We start from the raw sequence: 19,816 nt of genomic DNA, 5'->3' as shown, positions 1-19,816 counted from the left end.
CCATGACCAGAGGTTGGACAACAGACTCTGGTCTAGAGAAACTTACAGCAATAGGGGAGACCATTCAGCCCATTATACTTGTGCTAGCTCCTAGATAGAGCTATTCAAATTAGCCCAGCACACAGATTTTTCTCTTAACCCTGAAAATTTGTCCTCTTCACACTGTCGAATTATCTTTTGAAAGCTTCTATGGAATCTGATTCCACCACATCAGGAATTTCCTCTAGGCTTTAACATCCCTTTGTGTGAAGAAATTTCTCACTTCCCATCTGGTTCTTGTGCCAATTGTGTTAAATCTGTGACTTCCGATTGTTGAGCCACTTGTCAGAAGGAGCAGTTTCTCCCCAGTTACTCGATCAAAACATTTTATCGTTTCCCTTAACTAACCTAATCATACTATGATCACTATTAATCATATGCTCTCCCAAACAGAATACTCCACTTCATTCCCCAGAACAGCCAACACTCCTTCCTTCCTTCCTTCTGAATCTTAATCAGCAGAAGCTTGTGGACTGAGAACAATTTGAGTACAAAGTTGCCATTGAGAATCGGGCTCCGGCGCACCCACTTTCCCATTTCACCAGCCCCCTGCGTGGAGTGTGTGCAAACAACCCTCTCAGTGAAAGAAAGGTGATTGAAAGAAAGGTGCCAGCCACGTCAAGCAAATATGCAAATAATTACTCAGTACTCGGAGAGGTTTTCTTATCTTTCGGTGGGAAAGGGCTCATTGATAGCTTTTGAGCTGAGAGATACATTTGCACACTTTGACGGCGTAATCAACACTTAGTAGATGTCCTCATTTGGGGGCTCTGATCAGCATTTTGTAACCCTCATTTAGTAACTCAGCTGGCCTCCCCTTATGTTCTCTCTGATTGGAGCAGAGATGAGGACCAAGAATATCAGTAACAACCCGATAAAGAGAGAGATGGAGGAGTCAGCAGCTCAAAGCTTTGTTATATTTGCCTGGAACACCAGTGATGTAAATTTTGCCTGTGATGATGCCAGTCATAATGAGAAGGCGCTGGGGATAATGTCTCCTCCTCTGATTTAGGGTGAGACAATTAACATTAAACAAATCAAAGTAAATCTATCTGGATCATTAACATAATTAGGTAAAAGTAAAAAGTGCCCCTGTTTGTGACCAGTGTGTCTTGAGCTTTCACTTGCAGGTGCTGTATCTAAGTGCCCCCCCTTTTCTGACAGTGGCATTTGAGGCTGGTTGATTAGCTTGTTGCCCTGTTGGCACAGATTACCTCTGAACAGGGGACTGAGCAGGCACCACCTGGGAGGGTTCACTCAGCAACACTGCCAGGCAGTCCTCAGTTGCCTCGGAGGATGGAATGGTGACTGGCAGAGAGACGGGGGGGGGGGGGGCTTCTGCCCTCGTCAGGGCTCCATGAGAAGAGTCCACAGAGACGACATCCACGTCGTCCGCCTTTCTAAGGTGAGTCGTCACCTCCCTGCTTACCAGTGAAGGATGGACAACCATCTATGAGACTAGTTTCTGCCTCCTTCTCCCACACAGGCATTGGCCTCCTGAGGTCAATGTGAGGACTTGCAGGCCCGAGCGAAACCCCAGTAACTTGTTATTGCGCTCCTGGAACTACCATGTGAGTCTCCACTCTCTCAACGGATGAGGCTGTACACTTGGAGCTCAGGATCAGTGCAGTGCTCAGGCTCCGTAAGGACTCCTCCATGGCAGAGACCATGGCTTGCAGACCCTCCGGGATCTCCGCCAGATTGCACCAGGCATCCTGCTGGACATCCAGCATTTGCCACCTTAGAACGATTCCAGAAGCTCATTGCTCCCTCAGACTCAGCATGGTATTGTCTTCAGCTGTCCTCCAACTGCTGATGCACTGGACACTCCCTCTCTCCAGCAACTGCCCCGGCGAGCATGACGTGCTTTCACTGCTGTGCCCTAACAACTCCTGATACGGTCACGGCCCCCGGCATGCCAGTATCTGCGCTCGTGCTGTCTCAGGTGTCAAGGTGGGTCGTCAGCCTCTTGGCTGGCTCTGGTGGAAGGCCCAATTGAGTGCTGAAACCTTCACCTCCAACACCATACCATGCTGCCCCCCAACTCAAACCATCCCCAAGTTGAGAACCATACCACCCTTGACACCTGGCCATTTGATGGACCAAAAGCTGTTGATTCATCTCTCCAGTCTTGGGACGCACTGGCACCTGTGCTTTGAAACTTCCTGAAACGTACAGACGTGTTCGTAACCATGGATGAGCACCCTCCTCAGTGCCCCATTCTGCACAATTCCCACTCAGTACTCACCCGTGTTGAACGCAAAAGGTCATTGATACCTTTCCGGTACTGGATCCAGTTTCACTGGACAAGCTCTTGGCTGCTGATCTGTGCTGCCACCTAGGTCCAGCTCTTCTTGGTAAGATGGGGTGGCCTCCTCCTTCCAACCCTTTGCATCAGGATGCCCCTCCTTTCTCTGACTGCTTCCACCAGGATTCTGAGGCAGTTGTCTGGGAAACGGAGCACTTGCTGCTACTGGAGCTTCCCTCCCGTCTGCTGTGGCTTCCTGAAGTGGCCATTCTGCAGCCACAGATTTATCTCTGGCCTGTGCACATTACTTTTAAAGTTTTTGGCGGGCCGCCATTGGACACAGCACCAGCCGTGTGCCTGCCCCTACCCTTCCGGTCGAGCACACCCAGTGCAGAGTGCTTCATGTTGGCTGACACTTAAGTTGCAGCCAGCGTAATATTGTGAGTTTTTATTGGAGTTGGGAAGGGCCGGGATTAGTGGCCACTTCTGGTTCCACCCACCAATTGCACATGCCGCACGTTAAAATCTACCCCTACAGCACTGTGCACAGTATTGGTGTCCTTATTTAAGAAAAGATGTAAATGCACTAGAAGCCATTCAGAGGTTTACTAGGCTAATACCTGGCATTGACAGGTTGTCTCATGAGGAAAGAATGGACAGGCCAGGCTTTTATCTGCTGGAGTTTGGAAGATTCAGAGGCGATTTGATTGAGACATATGAGATACTGAAGGGTATTGACAGGGTGGATGTGAAGAGGATGTTTCCTCTTGTGGGAGAATCTACACTGTTTAAAAATAAGAATCCTACAGAAACTCAGCACCCATGGACCAGTTGAACCAGGAACATTCCTCGTCACAATGGATGTCTCGGCACTCTACACCAGCATCCCCCATGACGACGGCATTGCTGCAACAGCCTCAGTCCTCAACACCGACAACTGCCAATCTCCAGACGCAATTCTGCAACTCATCCGTTTCATTCTAGACCACAACGTCTTCACCTTCGACAACAAATTCTTCATCCAGATGCACGGAACAGCCATGGGGACCAAATTTGCACCTCAATATGCCAACATCTTCATGCACAAGTTTGAACAGGACTTCCTCACCACACAGGACTTTCAACCGATGCTATACACCAGATACATTGATGACATTTTTTTCCTTTGGACCCACGGCGAGACATCACTGAAACGACTACACGATGACATCAATAAGTTCCATCCCACCATCAAACTCACCATGGACTATTCTCCAAATTCAGTTCCATTCTTGGACACACTCGTCTCCATCAAGGACGGTCACCTCAGCACCTCGCTTTACCGCAAGCCCACAGATAATCTCACGATGCTCCACTTCTCCAGCTTTCACCCGAAACACATTAAAGAAGCCATCCCCTATGGACAAGCCCTCCGTATACACAGGATCTGCTCAGACAAGGAGGAGCGCAACAGACACCTACAGATGCTGAAAGATGCCCTCGTACGAACGGGATATGTCGCTCGACTCATTGATCGACAGTTCCACCGCGCCACAGCAAAAAACCGCACCGACCTCCTCAGAAGACAAACACGGGACACCACTGACAGAGTACCCTTCGTCGTCCAGTACTTTCCTGGGGCGGAGAAACTACGACATCTTCTTCGCAGCCTCCAACACATCATCAGCGAGGATGGACATCTTGCCAAGGTCATCCCCACACCCCCACTACTGGCCTTCAAACAACCGCGCAACCTCAAACAAACCATTGTTTGCAGCAAATTACCCAGCCTTCAGAACAGCAACCACAACACCACAAAACCCTGCCAGGGTAATCTCTGCAAGACATGCCAGATCATCGACATGGACACCACCATTACACGTGGAAACACCACCCACCAGGTACGCGGCGCATACTCGTGCGACTCGACCAATGTAGTCTACCTCATACGCTGCAGGAAAGGATGTCCCGAAGCGTGGTACATTGGCGAGACCATGCAGACACTGCGACAACGAATAAACGGGCATCGTGCGACTATCAACAGGCAGGACTGTTCCCTTCCAGTTGGGGAACACTTCAGCAGTCAAGGACATTCAGCCTCTGATCTCCGGGTCAGCATTCTACAAGGAGGCCTTCAGGAGACGCGACAACGCAAAATTGCTGAGCAAAAACTTATAGCTAAGTTCCGCACGCATGAATGCGGACTCAACCGGGATCTGGGATTCATGTCGCATTACATTCGGCCCCCACCAACAAGCCTGGACTTGCAGAGGCCTACCGACTGAACTGGCTTGGGACAATTCACACCTCTTTAACCTGGAGTTACCTCTCTCTCTGCATCTTTGATGATTTGATTGCCTGCAGGTGCTCGCATTCCGGGGCATCTCTGACTGTGTCTATATAAACATTTCTGGAACAAGCCTTTCCATTCACCTGAAGAAGGAGCCGTGCTCCGAAAGCTCGTGTTTGAAACAAACCTGTTGGACTTTAACCTGGTGTTGTAAGACTTCTTACTGTGCTCACCCCAGTCCAACGCCGGCATCTCCACATCATTAAAAATAAGAGGACGCTGATTGAAAATGGAAAAGAGGCAATTTTCTTCTCTCAGAGGGTTGTGAGTCTCTGGAACCTTCTTCCTCAAAAGGCAGTGGATGCAGCATCTTTGAATATTTTTTAAGTCTGAGGTGGACAGATTCTTGGTAAGTAAGGGGGTGAAAGGTTATCAGGAGTAGGCGGGATGCGTAGTGAGTTGACTGCCAGGTCAATTATGGCCTCGTTAAATGGTGGAACGGGCTCGAGGGGCTGAATGGCCAGCTCTTGCTCTTTGTTCATTTGTTACATTTATTGCCCTTCCCTTTTTTTTTTCTTTTTTTTTTAAAGTATTTTTATTAAGGCTTTGCAGAATTTTTCATAATAAAACAGTAGTAGCCATAATAACAAAACAAATTAGAGTAAACATTAAGATAGTGAAAAAAGAGAATATACAATAACAATTAAATAGACATTACCCCACGCGACCCAGTCTTCCCACACCATCCCAATGAAGCACTCACACCCCCCCCCCCCCCCCCCTCGGATTGCTGCTGCTGACATTTTAATTTTCCCCGAGAAAGTCGACGAATGGCTGCCACCTCCGAGAGAACCCTAGCGTAGACCCTCTTAAGGCAAACTTTATTTTCTCGAGGCTGAGAAACCCAGCCATATCGGTAACCCAAGTCTCTACACTCGGGGGCTTCGAGTCCCTCCACATTAATAAAATCCGTTTCCAGGCTACGAGGGAGGCAAAGGCCAAGATGTCGGCCTCTTTCGCCCCCTGAACTCCCGGGTCTTCTGACACTCCAAAGATCGCTATCTCTGGACTCGGCACCACCCGTGTGTTAAGCACCTTGGACATTGCCCTCGCGAACCCTTGCCAGAACTCTCTAAGCTCCGGGCATGCCCAAAACATGTGGATATGGTTTGCAGGGCTGACCTTGCACCTCATCCAACTGTCTTCTCCCCACAAAAACTTGCTACTTCTCGCTGCCGTCATGTGTGCCTGGCGGACCACCTTAAATTGAATTAGGCTGAGCCTGGCACATGATGAGGAGGAACTAACCCTGCCCAGGACCTCTGCCCACAGACCCGCTTCCAACTCCTCACCTAGGTCCTCCTCCCACTTGCCCTGGAGCTCCTCCACCGGAGTTTCCTCCGCCTCCTGTAGTTCCTGGTAGATATCCGACACCCTCCCCTCCCCCACCCAGGTGCCTGAGACCACCCTGTCCTGTATCCTCAGTGGCGGCAGTGTCGGAAAGGCCACGGCCTGTTTTTTCAGGAAGGCTCGTACTTGCAGATATTTAAAGGCGTTTCCTGGCGGCAGATTAAATTTGTCCTCTAGCGCCTTCAAACTGGGAAAACTTCCGTCTATGAACAGATCTCCCATCCTTCTGATGCCTGCCCTCTGCCAGCTCTGGAACCTACCATCCATCCTACTCGGGACAAACCTGTGGTTGTTACATATCGGGGTCCAGACCGACGCTCCCTCCACCCTCTTGTACCTCCTCCACTGTCCCCAGATCCACAGTGTCCCCACCACCACCGGACTTGTGGAGTAACGGGTCGGCGAGAACGGCAAAGGAGCCGTTATCAAAGCTCCCAGACTAGTACCTTTACATGATACCGCCTCCAGCTGTTCCCACGCCCCCCCCTCCCCCATCGCCCACTTCCTAATCATAGCTATATCGGCCGCCCAGTAGTAGTTGTAATTTATTGCCCTTCCCTAATTGCTCTCAGAGAGGAAGTGGTGAGTCACCACTGCTACTGAATGGGCTCGCTGGTACCAATCAGAGGGCTGTTAAGATTCTGCTAATTGAGATGCTGATGTACCATCAATGACTACGAGACGAAATGGTGAACTATTGAGGCTTTATTGTGCTAGATGTTAAGCCTCCTGCAGCTGGAACCAGAAAGAGGGCAGCGCAGGAGAGCTTACACTTTGATACAGAGCCAGCAGGCCAGGATTTACTGTATTGACTGGAGTACAATGGCAGTACCGTAATACACGTGGTGTATAACCAGTGGTGTTTACCACATTCATCCCCTGTTTAAAAAAAGAGTCCAGCGGGGGTGAAGCGACGTTAAAGGGCATGTCTGTCGGGGGCTTTGACCCTCCGCCGCGATCGTCTCAGTCCCGGTTGTGGTGTGGGCGCCGATGTGGGTTATGTGCGACTCCGGGAGCATGTTGTCCTCTCCTTCTTCACCCAGTAGCGGGTCCAGTGGGGGGACGGGCTCTGCTGGGGTGGGGGTTGCGGTGATAGTCGCTGGTGGGGGGGGGGGGGGGGGGGTGAACGGTGCAGGGGGGGGGGTGGCAACCGGAGGGGGAGGGGTCAGTACCAGGTCGTGGGTGGTGGTGATGGTGGATGGGGAACCAGTGGGTGCCAGGTCCCGGAGGGAGACTATGTCCTGTCACTCGTCGGGGTGTGCCCCGTAGGAGTACTGTGGGTTCGCATGGAGGAGGAGGACTTTCTCGACCAGGGGATCTGATTTATGGCTCCTCGCATGCTTCCAGAGGAGGATGGGCCCAGGAACTGTCAGCCAGATGGGGAGCGAGACCCCGGAGGTGGACTTCCTAGGGAAGGAAAACACATGTTCGTGAGGGGTCTCATTGATAGCAGCGCACAGGAGCGACCGGATGGAGTGGAGCGCATCGGGAGGACCTCCTGCCAGCAGGAGACTGGGAGACTCCTGGACCGACCGTCCCGTTCTCCCTCTCCGCCTGCCCATTTCCCCGGGGGTTGTAGCTGGTCGTCCTGTTCGAGGCGATGCCCTTGCTGTGCAGGAACTGACGCAGCTCATCACTCATAAAGGTGGGTCCCCGATCGCTATGGGTGTAGGTGGGGAAACCGAACAAGGTGAAGATACTGTGCAGGGCCTTGATGGCAGTGGCAGAAATCATGTCAGGGCATGGGATGGCGAAAGGGGAACGGGAGTACTCATCAATGATATTGAGAAAGTACACGTTACGGTCAGTGGAGGGGAGGGGCCCTTTGAAGTCGATGCTGAGGTGCTCAAAGAGGTGGGAGGCCTTCACCAGATGCGCTCTGTCCGGCTGGTAGAAGTGTGGCTTGCATTCCGCGCAGACTTGGCAGTGCCTGGTCACAGTCCTGACCTCTGCGAGGGAGTAGGGCAGGTTGCAGGCCTTGATAAAGTGGAAGGACCGGGTGACTCCCGGGTGACAGACGCCATTGTGGAGAGCCCGAAGTCGGTCTACTTGTGCAATGGCACATGTACCGCCATTGAAGGCAACCGACCATTGGTCAGTGAGGAGAGTGAATCTCCTGCCGGCCAGGTAATGCCGCCAGTGTCGCACAGCTTCCACAATGGCTTGGGCCTCCTTTTCGACAGAGGAGTGCCAAATTTCAGAGGCATGGAGGGTGCGGGAGAAGAAAGCCACGGGTCTGCCCGCCTAGTAGAGGGTGGCGGCCAGAGACACATCCAATGCATCACTCTCCACCTGAAAGGGGAGGGACTCATCGACCGCATGCATCATGGCTTTGGCGATGTCCACCTTGATGTGGTTCAAGGCCAAGCGGGCCTCAGCCGTCAGGGGGAAAATGGTAGGCTTGATGAGTGGGCGGGCCTTGTCTACATAATTGGGGACCCACTGGAAGTAATATGAGAAGAATGTGGTGGGGATTGGTGGTTGTTAATGAAGTCTATTTATGTTGAACACTGTTGTAACCGCCATGAGGACCACGGAAACCATTGTTTATCTCCCTGTAGGACCCGTAGAGTACGACTTCCCCGATAGGTGGTGGAGGTCACCCAGCTGGAGCTTGTTCTCCCAGTAAGGACGGAGCTGGGAACGAGTTAATGCCTTGTGCAGAATACTGTATATAGTTAAATAAACCTCGGTTCTACTACCGCTAGCTTCCTCAAGTTACTAAATACACCTACTGCCCAGGAGGTTAATAAGTGAACCAAACACAAACATTGGCAGAATGCTGCAATGACATTGTGAAAAGGGTCATGCATTGAGCCCAGAGCAATCAGCAGAATATTAGCCCGGCAGCAACATCAATGACCCTTACTGCTGTACAAAATGAAGTCTCTCCACACCCTGATCTTCCTTTTCAGCAGCACGATTGTGGTTGGTAAGTTAAATAAAAGCGACTTTTCTCAACTGGGAGATGGATTTGCCGTGAACTATAGAGTGATGGGATAATGATGTCTCTCACATTGCTGCGTTGAGTTCCATTATCCCTTTAGACATTGACTATCAGCCAATGTCCCGTGGAAGAGTTGACAGTAAATTGTATTGCATGAGGTTCCATGATCAGTGCTTCGAAGTGTAAAATTTACGGGCTGGAGTTACCTCTTTCAGTTAGTATTCGGATGGGGGGGTATACAGAGAGGGCTGTATCCGGACTGGGGTGGTGTACAGTGAGGGCTGTATCCGGACAGGGGGGTATACAGAGAGGGCTGTATCCGGACAGGGGGCTATACAGAGAGGGCTGTATCCGGACTGGGGGCTATACAGAGAGGGCTGTATCCGGACAGGGGGCTATACAGAGAGGGCTGTATCCGGACTGGGGTGGTGTACAGAGAGGGCTGTATCCGGACAGGGGGGTATACAGAGAGGGCTGTATCCGGACAGGGGGGTATACAGAGAGGGCTGTATTCGGACAGGGGGCTATACAGAGAGGGCTGTATCCGGACTGGGGGCTATACAGAGAGGGCTGTATCCGGACAGGGGGCTATACAGAGAGGGCTGTATCCGGACTGGGGTGGTGTACAGAGAGGGCTGTATCCGGACAGGGGGGTATACAGAGAGGGCTGTACCCGGACAGGGGGGTATACAGAGAGGGCTGTATTCGGACAGGGGGGTATACAGAGAGGGCTGTACCCGGACAGGGGGGTATCCAGACAAGGCTGTATCCGGACAAGGGGGGTATACAGAGAGGGCTGTATCCGGACAGGGGGGTATACAGAGAGGGCTGTATCCGGACAGTGCGGTATACAGAGAGGGCTGTATCCGGACAGGGGGGTATACAGAGAGGGCTGTACCCGGACAGGGGGGGTGTACAGAGAGGGCTGTATCCGGACAGGGGGTATACAGAGAGGGCTGTATCCGGACAGTGGGGTGTACAGAGAGGGCTGTATCCGGACAGGGGGGTATACAGAGAGGGCTGTATCCGGACAGTGGGGTGTACAGAGAGGGCTGTATCCGGACAGGGGGGTATACAGAGAGGGCTGTATCCAGACAGGGGGGTATACAGAGAGGGCTGTATCCGGACAGGGGGTATACAGAGAGGGCTGTATCCGGACAGGGGGTATACAGAGAGGGCTGTATCCGGACTGGGGTGGTGTACAGAGAGGGCTGTATCCGGACAGGGGGGTATACAGAGAGGGCTGTTCCCGGACAGGGAGGGTATACAGAGAGGGCTTTATCTGGACAGGGGGGTATACAGAGAGGGCTGTATCCGGACAGGGGGTATACAGAGAGGGCTGTATCCGGACAGGGGGGTATACAGAGAGGGCTGTCTCCGGACTGGGGTGGTGTACAGAGAGGGCTGTCTCCGGACAGGGGGGTATACAGAGAGGACTGTATCCGGACAGGGGGGTATACAGAGAGGGCTGTATCCGGACAGTGGGGTATACAGAGAGGGCTGTATCTGGACAGGGGGGTATACAGAGAGGGCTGTATCCGGACAGGGGGGTATACAGAGAGGGCTGTATCCGGACAGGGGGGTATACAGTGAGGGCTGTATCCGGACAGGGGGGTATACAGAGAGGGCTGTATCCGGACAGGGGGGTATACAGAGAGGTCTGTATCCGGACAGGGAGGTATACAGAGAGGGCTGTATCCGGACAGGGGGGTATACAGAGAGGGCTGTATCCGGACAGGGGGTATGCAGAGAGGGCTGTATCCGGACAGGGGGTATACAGAGAGGGCTGTATCCGGACTGGGGTGGTGTACAGAGAGGGCTGTATCCGGACTGGGGTGGTGTACAGAGAGGGCTGTATCCGGACAGGGGGGTATACAGAGAGGGCTGTTCCCGGACAGGGAGGGTATACAGAGAGGGCTTTATCCGGACAGGGGGTATACAGAGAGGGCTGTATCTGGACAGGGGGGTATACAGAGAGGGCTGTATCCGGACAGTGGGGTATACAGAGAGGGCTGTATCTGGACAGGGGGGTATACAGAGAGGGCTGTATCCGGACAGGGGGGTATACAGAGAGGGCTGTATCCGGACAGGGGGTATACAGAGAGGGCTGTGTCCGGACAGGGGGGTATACAGAGAGGGCTGTATCCGGACAGTGAGGTATACAGAGAGGGCTGTATCCAGACGGGGGGTATACAGAGAGGGCTGTATCCGGACAGGGGGTGTACAGAGAGGGCTGTACCCGGACAGGGGGGGTATACAGAGAGGGCTGTATCCGGACAGGGGGTATACAGGGATGGCTGTATCCGGACAGGGGTGTATACAGAGAGGGCTGTATCCGGACAGGGGGGTATACAGAGAGGGCTGTATCCGGACAGGGGGGTATACAGAGAGGGCTGTATCTGGACAGGGGGGTATACAGAGAGGGCTGTTCCTGGACAGGGGGGGTATACAGAGAGGGCTTTATCCGGACAGGGGGGTATACAGAGAGGGCTGTATCCGAACAGGGGGGTATACAGAGAGGGCTGTATCCGGACAGGGGGTATACAGAGAGGGCTGTATCTGGACAGTGGTGTATACAGGGAGGGCTGTATCCGGACAGGGGGGTATACAGAGAGGGCTGTATCCGGACAGGGGGAATACAGAGAGGGCTGTATCCGGACAGGGGGGTATACAGAGGACCGTATCCAGACAGGGGGTATACAGAGAGGGCTGTATCCGGACAGGGGGGTATACAGAGAGGGCTGTATCCAGACAGGGGGTATACAGAGAGGGCTGTGTCCGGACAGGGGGGTATACAGAGAGGGCTGTATCCGGACAAAGGGGGTATACAGAGAGGGCTGTATCCGGACAGGGGGTATACAGAGAGGGCTGTATCCAGACAGGGGGTAGCCAGATAGGACTGCATCTGGACAATGGAGTATCCAGACAAGGCTGTATCCGGACAGGGTTGTATCCGGACAGGGCTGTATGCAAGCAAGGCGGTATTGGGAAAGAGCGGTATCCGGACAGGGCTGTATATGGACAGGGCTTTATCTGGACAGGGCTGTATATGGACAGGGCTGTATCCGGACAGGGCTGTATCCGGACAGGACTGTATCCGGACAGGGCTGTATCCGGACAGGGCTGTATGCAAGCAAGGCGGTATTGGGAAAGAGCGGTATCCGGACAGGGCTGTATCCGGACAGGGCTGTATCCGGACAGGGCTGTATGCAAGCAAGGCGGTATCGGAAAAGAGCGGTATCCGGACAGGGCTGTATCCGGACAGGGCTGTATCCGGACAGGGCTGTATGCAAGCAAGGCGGTATCGGGAAAGAGCGGTATCCGGACAGGGCTGTATCCGGACAGGGCTGTATCCGGGCAGGGCTGTATCCGGACAGAGCTGTATCCGGACATGGTTGTATCCGGACAGGGCTGTATCCGGACATGGCTGTATCCGGACAGGGCTGTATATGGACAGGGCTGTATCCGGACAGGGCTGTATATGGACAGGGCTGTATCCGGACAGGGCTGTATCCGGACAGAGCTGTATCCGGACATGGCTGTATCCGGACAGGGCTGTATATGGACAGGGCTGTATCCGGACAGGGCTGTATATGGACAGGGCTGTATCCGGACAGGGCTGTATCCGGACAGGGCTGTATCCGGACAGGGCTGTATCCGGACAGGGCTGTATCCGGACAGGGCTGTATCCGGACAGGGCTGTATCCGGACAGGGCTGTATCCGGTCTGGGCTGTATCCGGACAGGGCTTTATCCGGACAGGGCTTTATCTGGACAGGGCTGTATATGGACAGGGCTGTATCCGGACAGGGCTGTATCCGGACAGGGCTGTATCCGGACAGGGCTGTATCCGGTCAGGGCTGTATATGGACAGGGCTGTATCCGGTCTGGGCTGTATCCGATCAGGGCTGTATCCGGTCAGGGCTGTATCCGGTCAGGGCTGTATCCGGTCTGGGCTGTATCCGATCAGGGCTGTATCCGGTCAGGGCTGTATCCGGTCAGGGCTGTATATGGACAGGGCTGTATATGGACAGGGCTGTATCCGGTCAGGGCTGTATCCGGACAGGGCTGTATCCGGACAGGGCTGTATCCGGTCAGGGCTGTATCCGGTCAGGGCTGTATCCGGTCAGGGCTGTATCCGGACAGGGCTGTATCCGGACAGGGCTGTATATGGACAGGGTGATATTATGACAGGCCAAGACCTAACGTCCACATCACTGACAGATCTGAACTCTTGTTTCCCTAGTTATGGGTTATTAACCAGTCAGGGTGTGGTTCTGAACGGGCCCCCAATATCATGCGGGACCCATTAGTTAAACTGTGGAAGCTGCTGGTAATGCTGCAGCACAAGAGGGGTGGGTAGTGTAGCCACCTGGGGTAGCCACTTCCCGATTCCAAAATGGATGCCCGCAAAGAATGCAGGGAAAATCGGCCAGCCACAGGAAAAACAAGCAGGTACAAGGTTTCCTGTGTGTTAAGATTTGCAGAACCGAAACCAATAGCCATCTACATACTAATGAGCAATCCCCAGAAAAAATCAGAAACATTGAATCAATCGGGACCAAACCAGACTCCCCGGCGCCAGCGGAAGCCAGGACAAAGGCAGGCCAACGGACACATAGGGCCCACCCAACGATCAGGGAACAGCTCCAGTATTGGAGAAATCAATACAAACGATTGGGACATGGTCCAATTAATTGGGACCAAGTCCGGGATCCGCCCAAAAGGGCGCGAAACCCCTGGGGACTATAAAGCAGAGTCCCTGAGTTCAGTTTGCTCTCTTGGTCTTGGCTGTCAGTGAGGAGAGACCTGCCTAACAGCTCTTGGCAGCTGTCAAAGAACTCTTGACCGTGACTCTCAGGAAGGAGGGACCTGCCTTGCAGCTGCACCAACCAAGTAAGTCTCAAGTCAATGCACGCTACGAGAGAGACGCTCCTAGCTACTATCCCGTACCAGTTTGAAGCCAGCAGACTCAGAACCGGACAAAGGCCATTGTTCCTCTGACCTGGTGGGCCATTTGAAGCTAAGTATAGGCCTTTAGTAGCAGTGATAGGTTAGTAAGTAGAGTTTTATGCATGAGTAGTGATTGACTGTGTGTATAATAAATGTGTTTTGGTTTGAAACTTACTAACTGGTGTATTGAGTTATTGATCAGCACTTGGCTTTGATCCTCGTGGTGGTATCAGAAAGATACCTGGCGACTCTCGCGCAAAGGTTATTGAAACAGAGCAATTAAGTAAAAGCATAATGAGCAACAGTAGCACAGTGGTTAATGCCACAGTCTCACAGTGCCAGGGACCTGGGTTCAATTCCAGCCCTGTGTGACTGTCTGTGTGGAGTTTCCTCCGGCTGCTCCGGTTTTCTCTCACAGTCCAAAGAAGTGCAGGTTGGGTGGTTTGGCTAAACTTCCCTTTAGTGTCCAAAAGGTTAAGTGGGGTTACAGTGCCTGAGTAGGACGTTCCTTTGGAGGGTTGGTGCAGACGTGATGGGCAAAATGGGCTTCTTCTGCACTCCAGTGATTCTGTGAATCTACGATTGAAGGGACAGACGAGACGCTCAGATTATTAAAAGCTGTAGTCTTCAGTAGAGACTGGACCTTTGAAGAAGGGTGTGTGGGGTCCGTATGGAAGGAAGGTTGTCTTCCTCCACTTTATAACATTGGGACCAGATGCTCTCCCCTGGCCTGTTGGTATTTTTCAATCAGGCTCTCCTGGACAATTAGTTATGGTCAGGCGGAGGGACGAGATCTGTTCCTCCACCAAACTTTTATGTGTGGTAGATGGGGGAAAGGGGAGAGGGAAGGAATTTGACCCTTGAGTGAAAGCAGTGGCAGATTTCGTCACCTTTGCAGCTGTTTCCTATTTGGTTTCATTTCATGGTGAATTGAGGAAAATCCAGCCCACACTGAGTGCTACACTGCTGTTGCTGCTGTGTTAAACTATGCCTGCCTGTTTAAGCTCAAAGTCTATCTGGTATTTAGGTCCACCTTCAGGTCATTGAAAGCTTAAAGGTCTACCCGTTGGCAACAGTTTGTAAATTTCTGGTGTGAAATGACTGGCAGTGTCAATCGGGTTGAAAGGGAGCCATGGGCACTGCCAGGAATCCGTCTGGGTGGTGCCAGTGCAAATCTCCTTAATCAACAACAAACTGCCTTTGTGTAGCGCCTTGCTTGTAGTGAAATGTGCCAAAGCACTTCACAGGAGCATAATCAAATAACATTTGTAGCTGGACTGGACAAAGAGACATGACAACATTAAAATAGTAAGAAGTCTTACAACACCAGGTTAAAGTCCAACAGGTTTGTTTCAAACACGAGCTTTCGGAGCACGGCTCCTTCTTCAGGTGAAGAAGGAGCCGTGCTCCGAAAGCTCGTGTTTGAAACAAACCTGTTGGACTTTAACCTGGTGTTGTAAGACTTCTTACTGTGCTCACCCCAGTCCAACGCCGGCATCTCCACATCATGGCTAACATTAAAATAGTGAGCAAAAGCTTGGTGAAAGAGGTAAGTTTTAACGTGTGTCATATTTTAAGTCTCCAGTGCACCAACATAACTGTACATTTAGGTCATAGCTGTAGCTGAATGGTGGCACTCTCCCAGGCAGATTGTTGCGGGGTCAAGGGAATTGGGCACACAATCTTGGCCAGCAGTGCGGTGCAGTCGTGAGAGAGTTTACCCTCTCGGGTCGATGCAACAGATCCCACTGAAAGAGGAGAAGGGATGATTCCCCCAGTCTCTTAGTCGATCTTTATCCCTCAACAACCACCATCAAGTTTGCTGTGTACAGATTGCTGACCGCGGTTCTCTATGTCGAAGCTGTAAGACAGGGTGGTGCCGTCACCCCAAAAAGATGCTCTCCTATCACACTAATGACTAACGTGGATATGATATAATAACAGCCCTGGTCTGGCACAAAGCACGTAATCCACACAGGAACCCATTGTGCCGCTGTAAGTGGGAATTCCTATTGAAAGCACCCTAAGCCACCGGGAAACCTGCAGGGGAAGGGGGGGGGGGGGGGGTTATTGCTGAAGGGAGTGAAGTGCTTGTCATATGAGGAGCGGTTGAGGACTCTGGGTCTATTTCCACTAGTAGGAGAAACAAGAACATGAGGGCACAGCCTCAGACTGAAGGAATAATCTTTGAAAACAGAAATGAGGAGGAATTTCTTCAGCCAGAGGTTGGTCAATCTGCCGCAGAAGGCTGTGGAAGCCAAGTCACTGAGTGTCTTTAAGATTAATAAGGGGATTGGGGTTATGGGGAGAAGGCAGGAGAATGGGGATGAGAAAAATATCAGCCATGATCGAATGGCAGAGCAGACTCGATGGGCTGAATGGCACAATTCTACTCCTATATCTTATGGGACCAGAGAATCCCATTGCCAGCAGACGGGGTGGAGGTTTCTGCCACACATTTCTTTCCTCTGCGGTCTTTGTACTGTAAATCTTTCTCTATCCTTCTCTTTATTGTCTGACTATGAGGGGAATGTCGTGAACCCTCTTCTGCATTTTGAGTGTCTGCAATAAGCTAATCATCCAATCTTGAATTTGCTGTGGGGTTATTAATGGCAAATTGGAAGATGCCAAAAGCAATGGGTTGGGAAATACGTCACCATTTATAAAGAGGGAAAGAACTCAAAAACACCTTTCTGTTAGTGATGGGTGGGGAGAGGAGAAATTAGTGCTGTGTGAATTAACCGCCTCTCCTGTCCAGAACAGTACTGAGATCAACAAAAATGTTTTTTTTACAGATAATAGTTTATGGTTGTACTCCAGGGTAACAAACAAACCCTAAAGAAACCTCTAGTCCCCAAGCCCAATCACATTCCTCTTTCTTCCTGATGTCCGTCTCCGCCTTCTTCTCATGTCCAATCAATAAACTGATATTGTTTTCTCTTCCTCCCTGTCACATCCTGTTGTGATAAAAAGGAATTCGGGATTATCTCAGTCAAGCTGTTGAAATGATTTTCTTGCAATAGCTTTGAAATTCACCACGTTCCACCATTACAGAGGCCGAGTGGTGACCCTGGAACATTAAACACTTGGTCACGTTGTGCAATTCAATTTTGGCTCACAGCGTTGCTGCTCTGGATAAGACTATTGACCCAGGTTATTGGGTCTGTCAGCCGGAATAGCGCAGAAAGTTCCAGGAACTGAGAAATGTTTCTGTTGCAGCCCCAAAAGCTGGGAGTTGTCAGCATATAAACTAGGGCTGTCTTCCCAGTAATTACCCAGTCATTTACACTGATTTATTCAACACTGCTTCTGGCAAATGCAGACCCTGCATCAGCTGCAAAGCCCTTTACATTAGGAAGAGTGCCAAAGCACTGGGCGGCAAGGTGGCACAGTGGCTAGCACTGCTGCCTCACAGCACCGGGGACCCCGGTTCAATTCTGGCCTTGGGTGACTATGTGGAGTTTGCATCTTCTCCCCGTGTCTGTGTGGATTTCCTCCGGGTGCTCCAGTTTCGTCCCTCAGTCCAAAAATGTACAGGTTAGGTGCGTTGGCCATGCTAAAATTGTCTCTTAGTGTCCAAAGGTGCGCAAGTTAGCTGGGGTTATGGGGTTACAGAGCTAAGGCAAGGGAGTGGGCCTAGGTAGGATGCTCTTTCAGAGGGTTAGTGCAAACACGATGGGCCAAATGACCTCCTTCTGCAGTGTAGGGATTCTATGGACCCTCCGAATGCCCCATCCTGGAAACCCTCCATCTCCTGGACCCAGCACCATCAGTACTGCACAACATCCTCCATCTTACTCCTTTTTAAAAAAAATGTTTTTATTCAGGGCAGCACGGTGGCCTAGTGGTTAGCACAGCTGCCTCATGGCGCCGAGGTCCCAGGTTCGATCCTGGCTCTGGGTCACTGTCCGTGTGGAGTTTGCACATTCTCCCCGTGTCTGCGTGGGTTTCGCCCCCACAACCCAAAAATGTGCAGAGTAGGTGGATTGGCCACACTAAATTGACCCTTAATTGGAAAAATAATTGGGTAATCTAAATTTTTTTTTAAAAAAAATGTTTTTATTCCAAATTTTTCAAAAATTTTTACAAAACACTACAAAAAAGAGAATAATACAAAGAAAACAAAGCAATATATCAACAAAAACCACTTAACCCTCTATCCAGCTAAGAATTTAACAAACAAAACAAAATAGGGCATCTGCCCCTAACTAATAACGTGAAAACTTTATCTTCTCCAACCTGAGAAACCCCGCCATGTCACTGACCCAAGCCTCCACGCTTGGGGGATTTGTGTCCCTCCACATTAACAAGAGCCTTCTCCGGGCTATCAAGGAGGCAAAGGCCAGAACTCTGGCCTCTTTCGACTCCTGCACTCCCGGATCGTCCGATACCCCAAATCTCGCTATCCCCCCAGCTCGGTTTTACCCGAGTGTCCAAGACCGTGGACATACCCTTTGCAAAGCCCTTCCAAAACTCCGTAAGTGCCGGGCATGCCCAGAACATATGGGCATGGTTTGCTGAGCTCCCTGAACACCTCACACACCTGTCCTCTACCCCAAAAATCTTACTCATTCTCGCCCCTGTCATATGCGCATGGTGCACCACTTTAAACTGGATCAGGCTAAGCCTGGCGTACGATGATGAGGAATTGACCCTGGCCAGGGCGTCAGCCCACAGGCCCTCATCCAGCTCCTCGCCCAGCTCCTCCTCCCACTTGCCCTTCAGCTCTTCCACTGAGGCCTCCTCCGCCTCCTTCAGCTCCTGGTATATTTCCGATATCTTGCCATCCCCTACCCACACGCCCGAGACCACCCTGTCCTGGATCCTCCTGGCAGGCAGCAGTGGGAATTCATGACCGCCCGAACCTGCATGTACCTAAAGATATTCCCAGGGGTAACCCAAATTTCTCCTCCAGCGCCCTCAGACTGGCAAAGGTCCCATCGATAAACAAGTCCCCCATCCTTTGGATTCCCACCCTATGCCAGCCAAGGAACCCACCATCTATCCTACGTGGAACGAACCTGTGGTTGTTCCGTATAGGGGTCCAAACTGAGGCCCCTACCTCCCCCTATGCCGTCTCCACTGCCACCAGATCCTCAATGTCGCCGCCACCACCGGGCTCGTGGTCTACCGCGTCGGCGAAAGTGGCAACGATGCCGCCACCAGTGCCCCCAAGCTAGTGCCTATACAGGACGACGCTTCTAGCCGTTTCCACGCCGCCCCCTGTCCCTCCATTACCCACTTCCGAATCATATATACATATATACATTCGCTGCCCAGTAATAGCTGCACAAGTTCGGCAGTGCCAACCCCCCCCCCCCTCACGACTGCACTCAAACCCGTGGGGTCTTATTTGCCCACACAAATCCCGTAATATTCCTATTTACCCGCTTAAAGAACAGGCAGGCACTGGAAGGCGAACAGGAACCTAGGGAGAACCGTTATTTTTATGGACTACACCCTACCCGCCAGGGAGAGTGGCAACACATCCCACCTCTTAAAGTCCTCCTCCATCTGATCCACCAGGCGCGCTAGATTGAGCTTGTGTAAAACCCCCCAACGCTTGGCTACCTGGATACCCAAGTACCGAAAGCTCCTCTCCACCACCTTAAGCGGTAGCTCCCCCAATCTCTTTTCCTGGCCCCTCGCATGCATCACAAAAAGCTCGCTTTTCCCCACATTTAACTTGTATCCCGACAAGTTTCCACTCCATCTTACTCCTGAGACCTTCTCACTACCCCTACCCCGACTCTGTTCACCTGCCCCCCCCCCCCCCCCCCCGGCTCTTCTTTGACATTGACCGGACTGAGGAGCCCAGGGTGCTGGGAGTTGAGGAACAGGATGGCGAGCGGTGATGGAGACATGGGGGGAGAGGGGCTGAACAGTACTGGAGAGATGGGTTGAGCAGGGCCGGGTGTAGGGAGAAGGGAAAGTGTGGGGAGAGGAGGGGC

The 19,816-nt window shown here is 51.9% G+C and overlaps 1 protein-coding gene across 1 annotated transcript in view; it reads left to right on the top strand.

Annotated features, from left to right (window-relative positions):
* Positions 1-8,736: 8,736 nt before the first annotated feature.
* The window catches only part of mst1 (macrophage stimulating 1), a 170,023-nt gene continuing 158,943 nt past the window's right edge, over positions 8,737-19,816 (top strand). Inside the window, exon 1 of the mRNA XM_038810834.1 lies at positions 8,737-8,898. Coding sequence (XP_038666762.1) covers positions 8,847-8,898 — 52 coding nt within the window. The 5' untranslated portion in view covers positions 8,737-8,846. The remainder of the gene's footprint in view (positions 8,899-19,816) is intronic.

Source organism: Scyliorhinus canicula, chromosome 11, assembly GCF_902713615.1.
Source record: "Scyliorhinus canicula chromosome 11, sScyCan1.1, whole genome shotgun sequence".
Lineage (NCBI taxonomy): Eukaryota > Metazoa > Chordata > Chondrichthyes > Carcharhiniformes > Scyliorhinidae > Scyliorhinus > Scyliorhinus canicula.
Note: the sequence above shows the minus strand (reverse complement) of the source record. Positions and strands in the feature narration are given on the sequence as shown.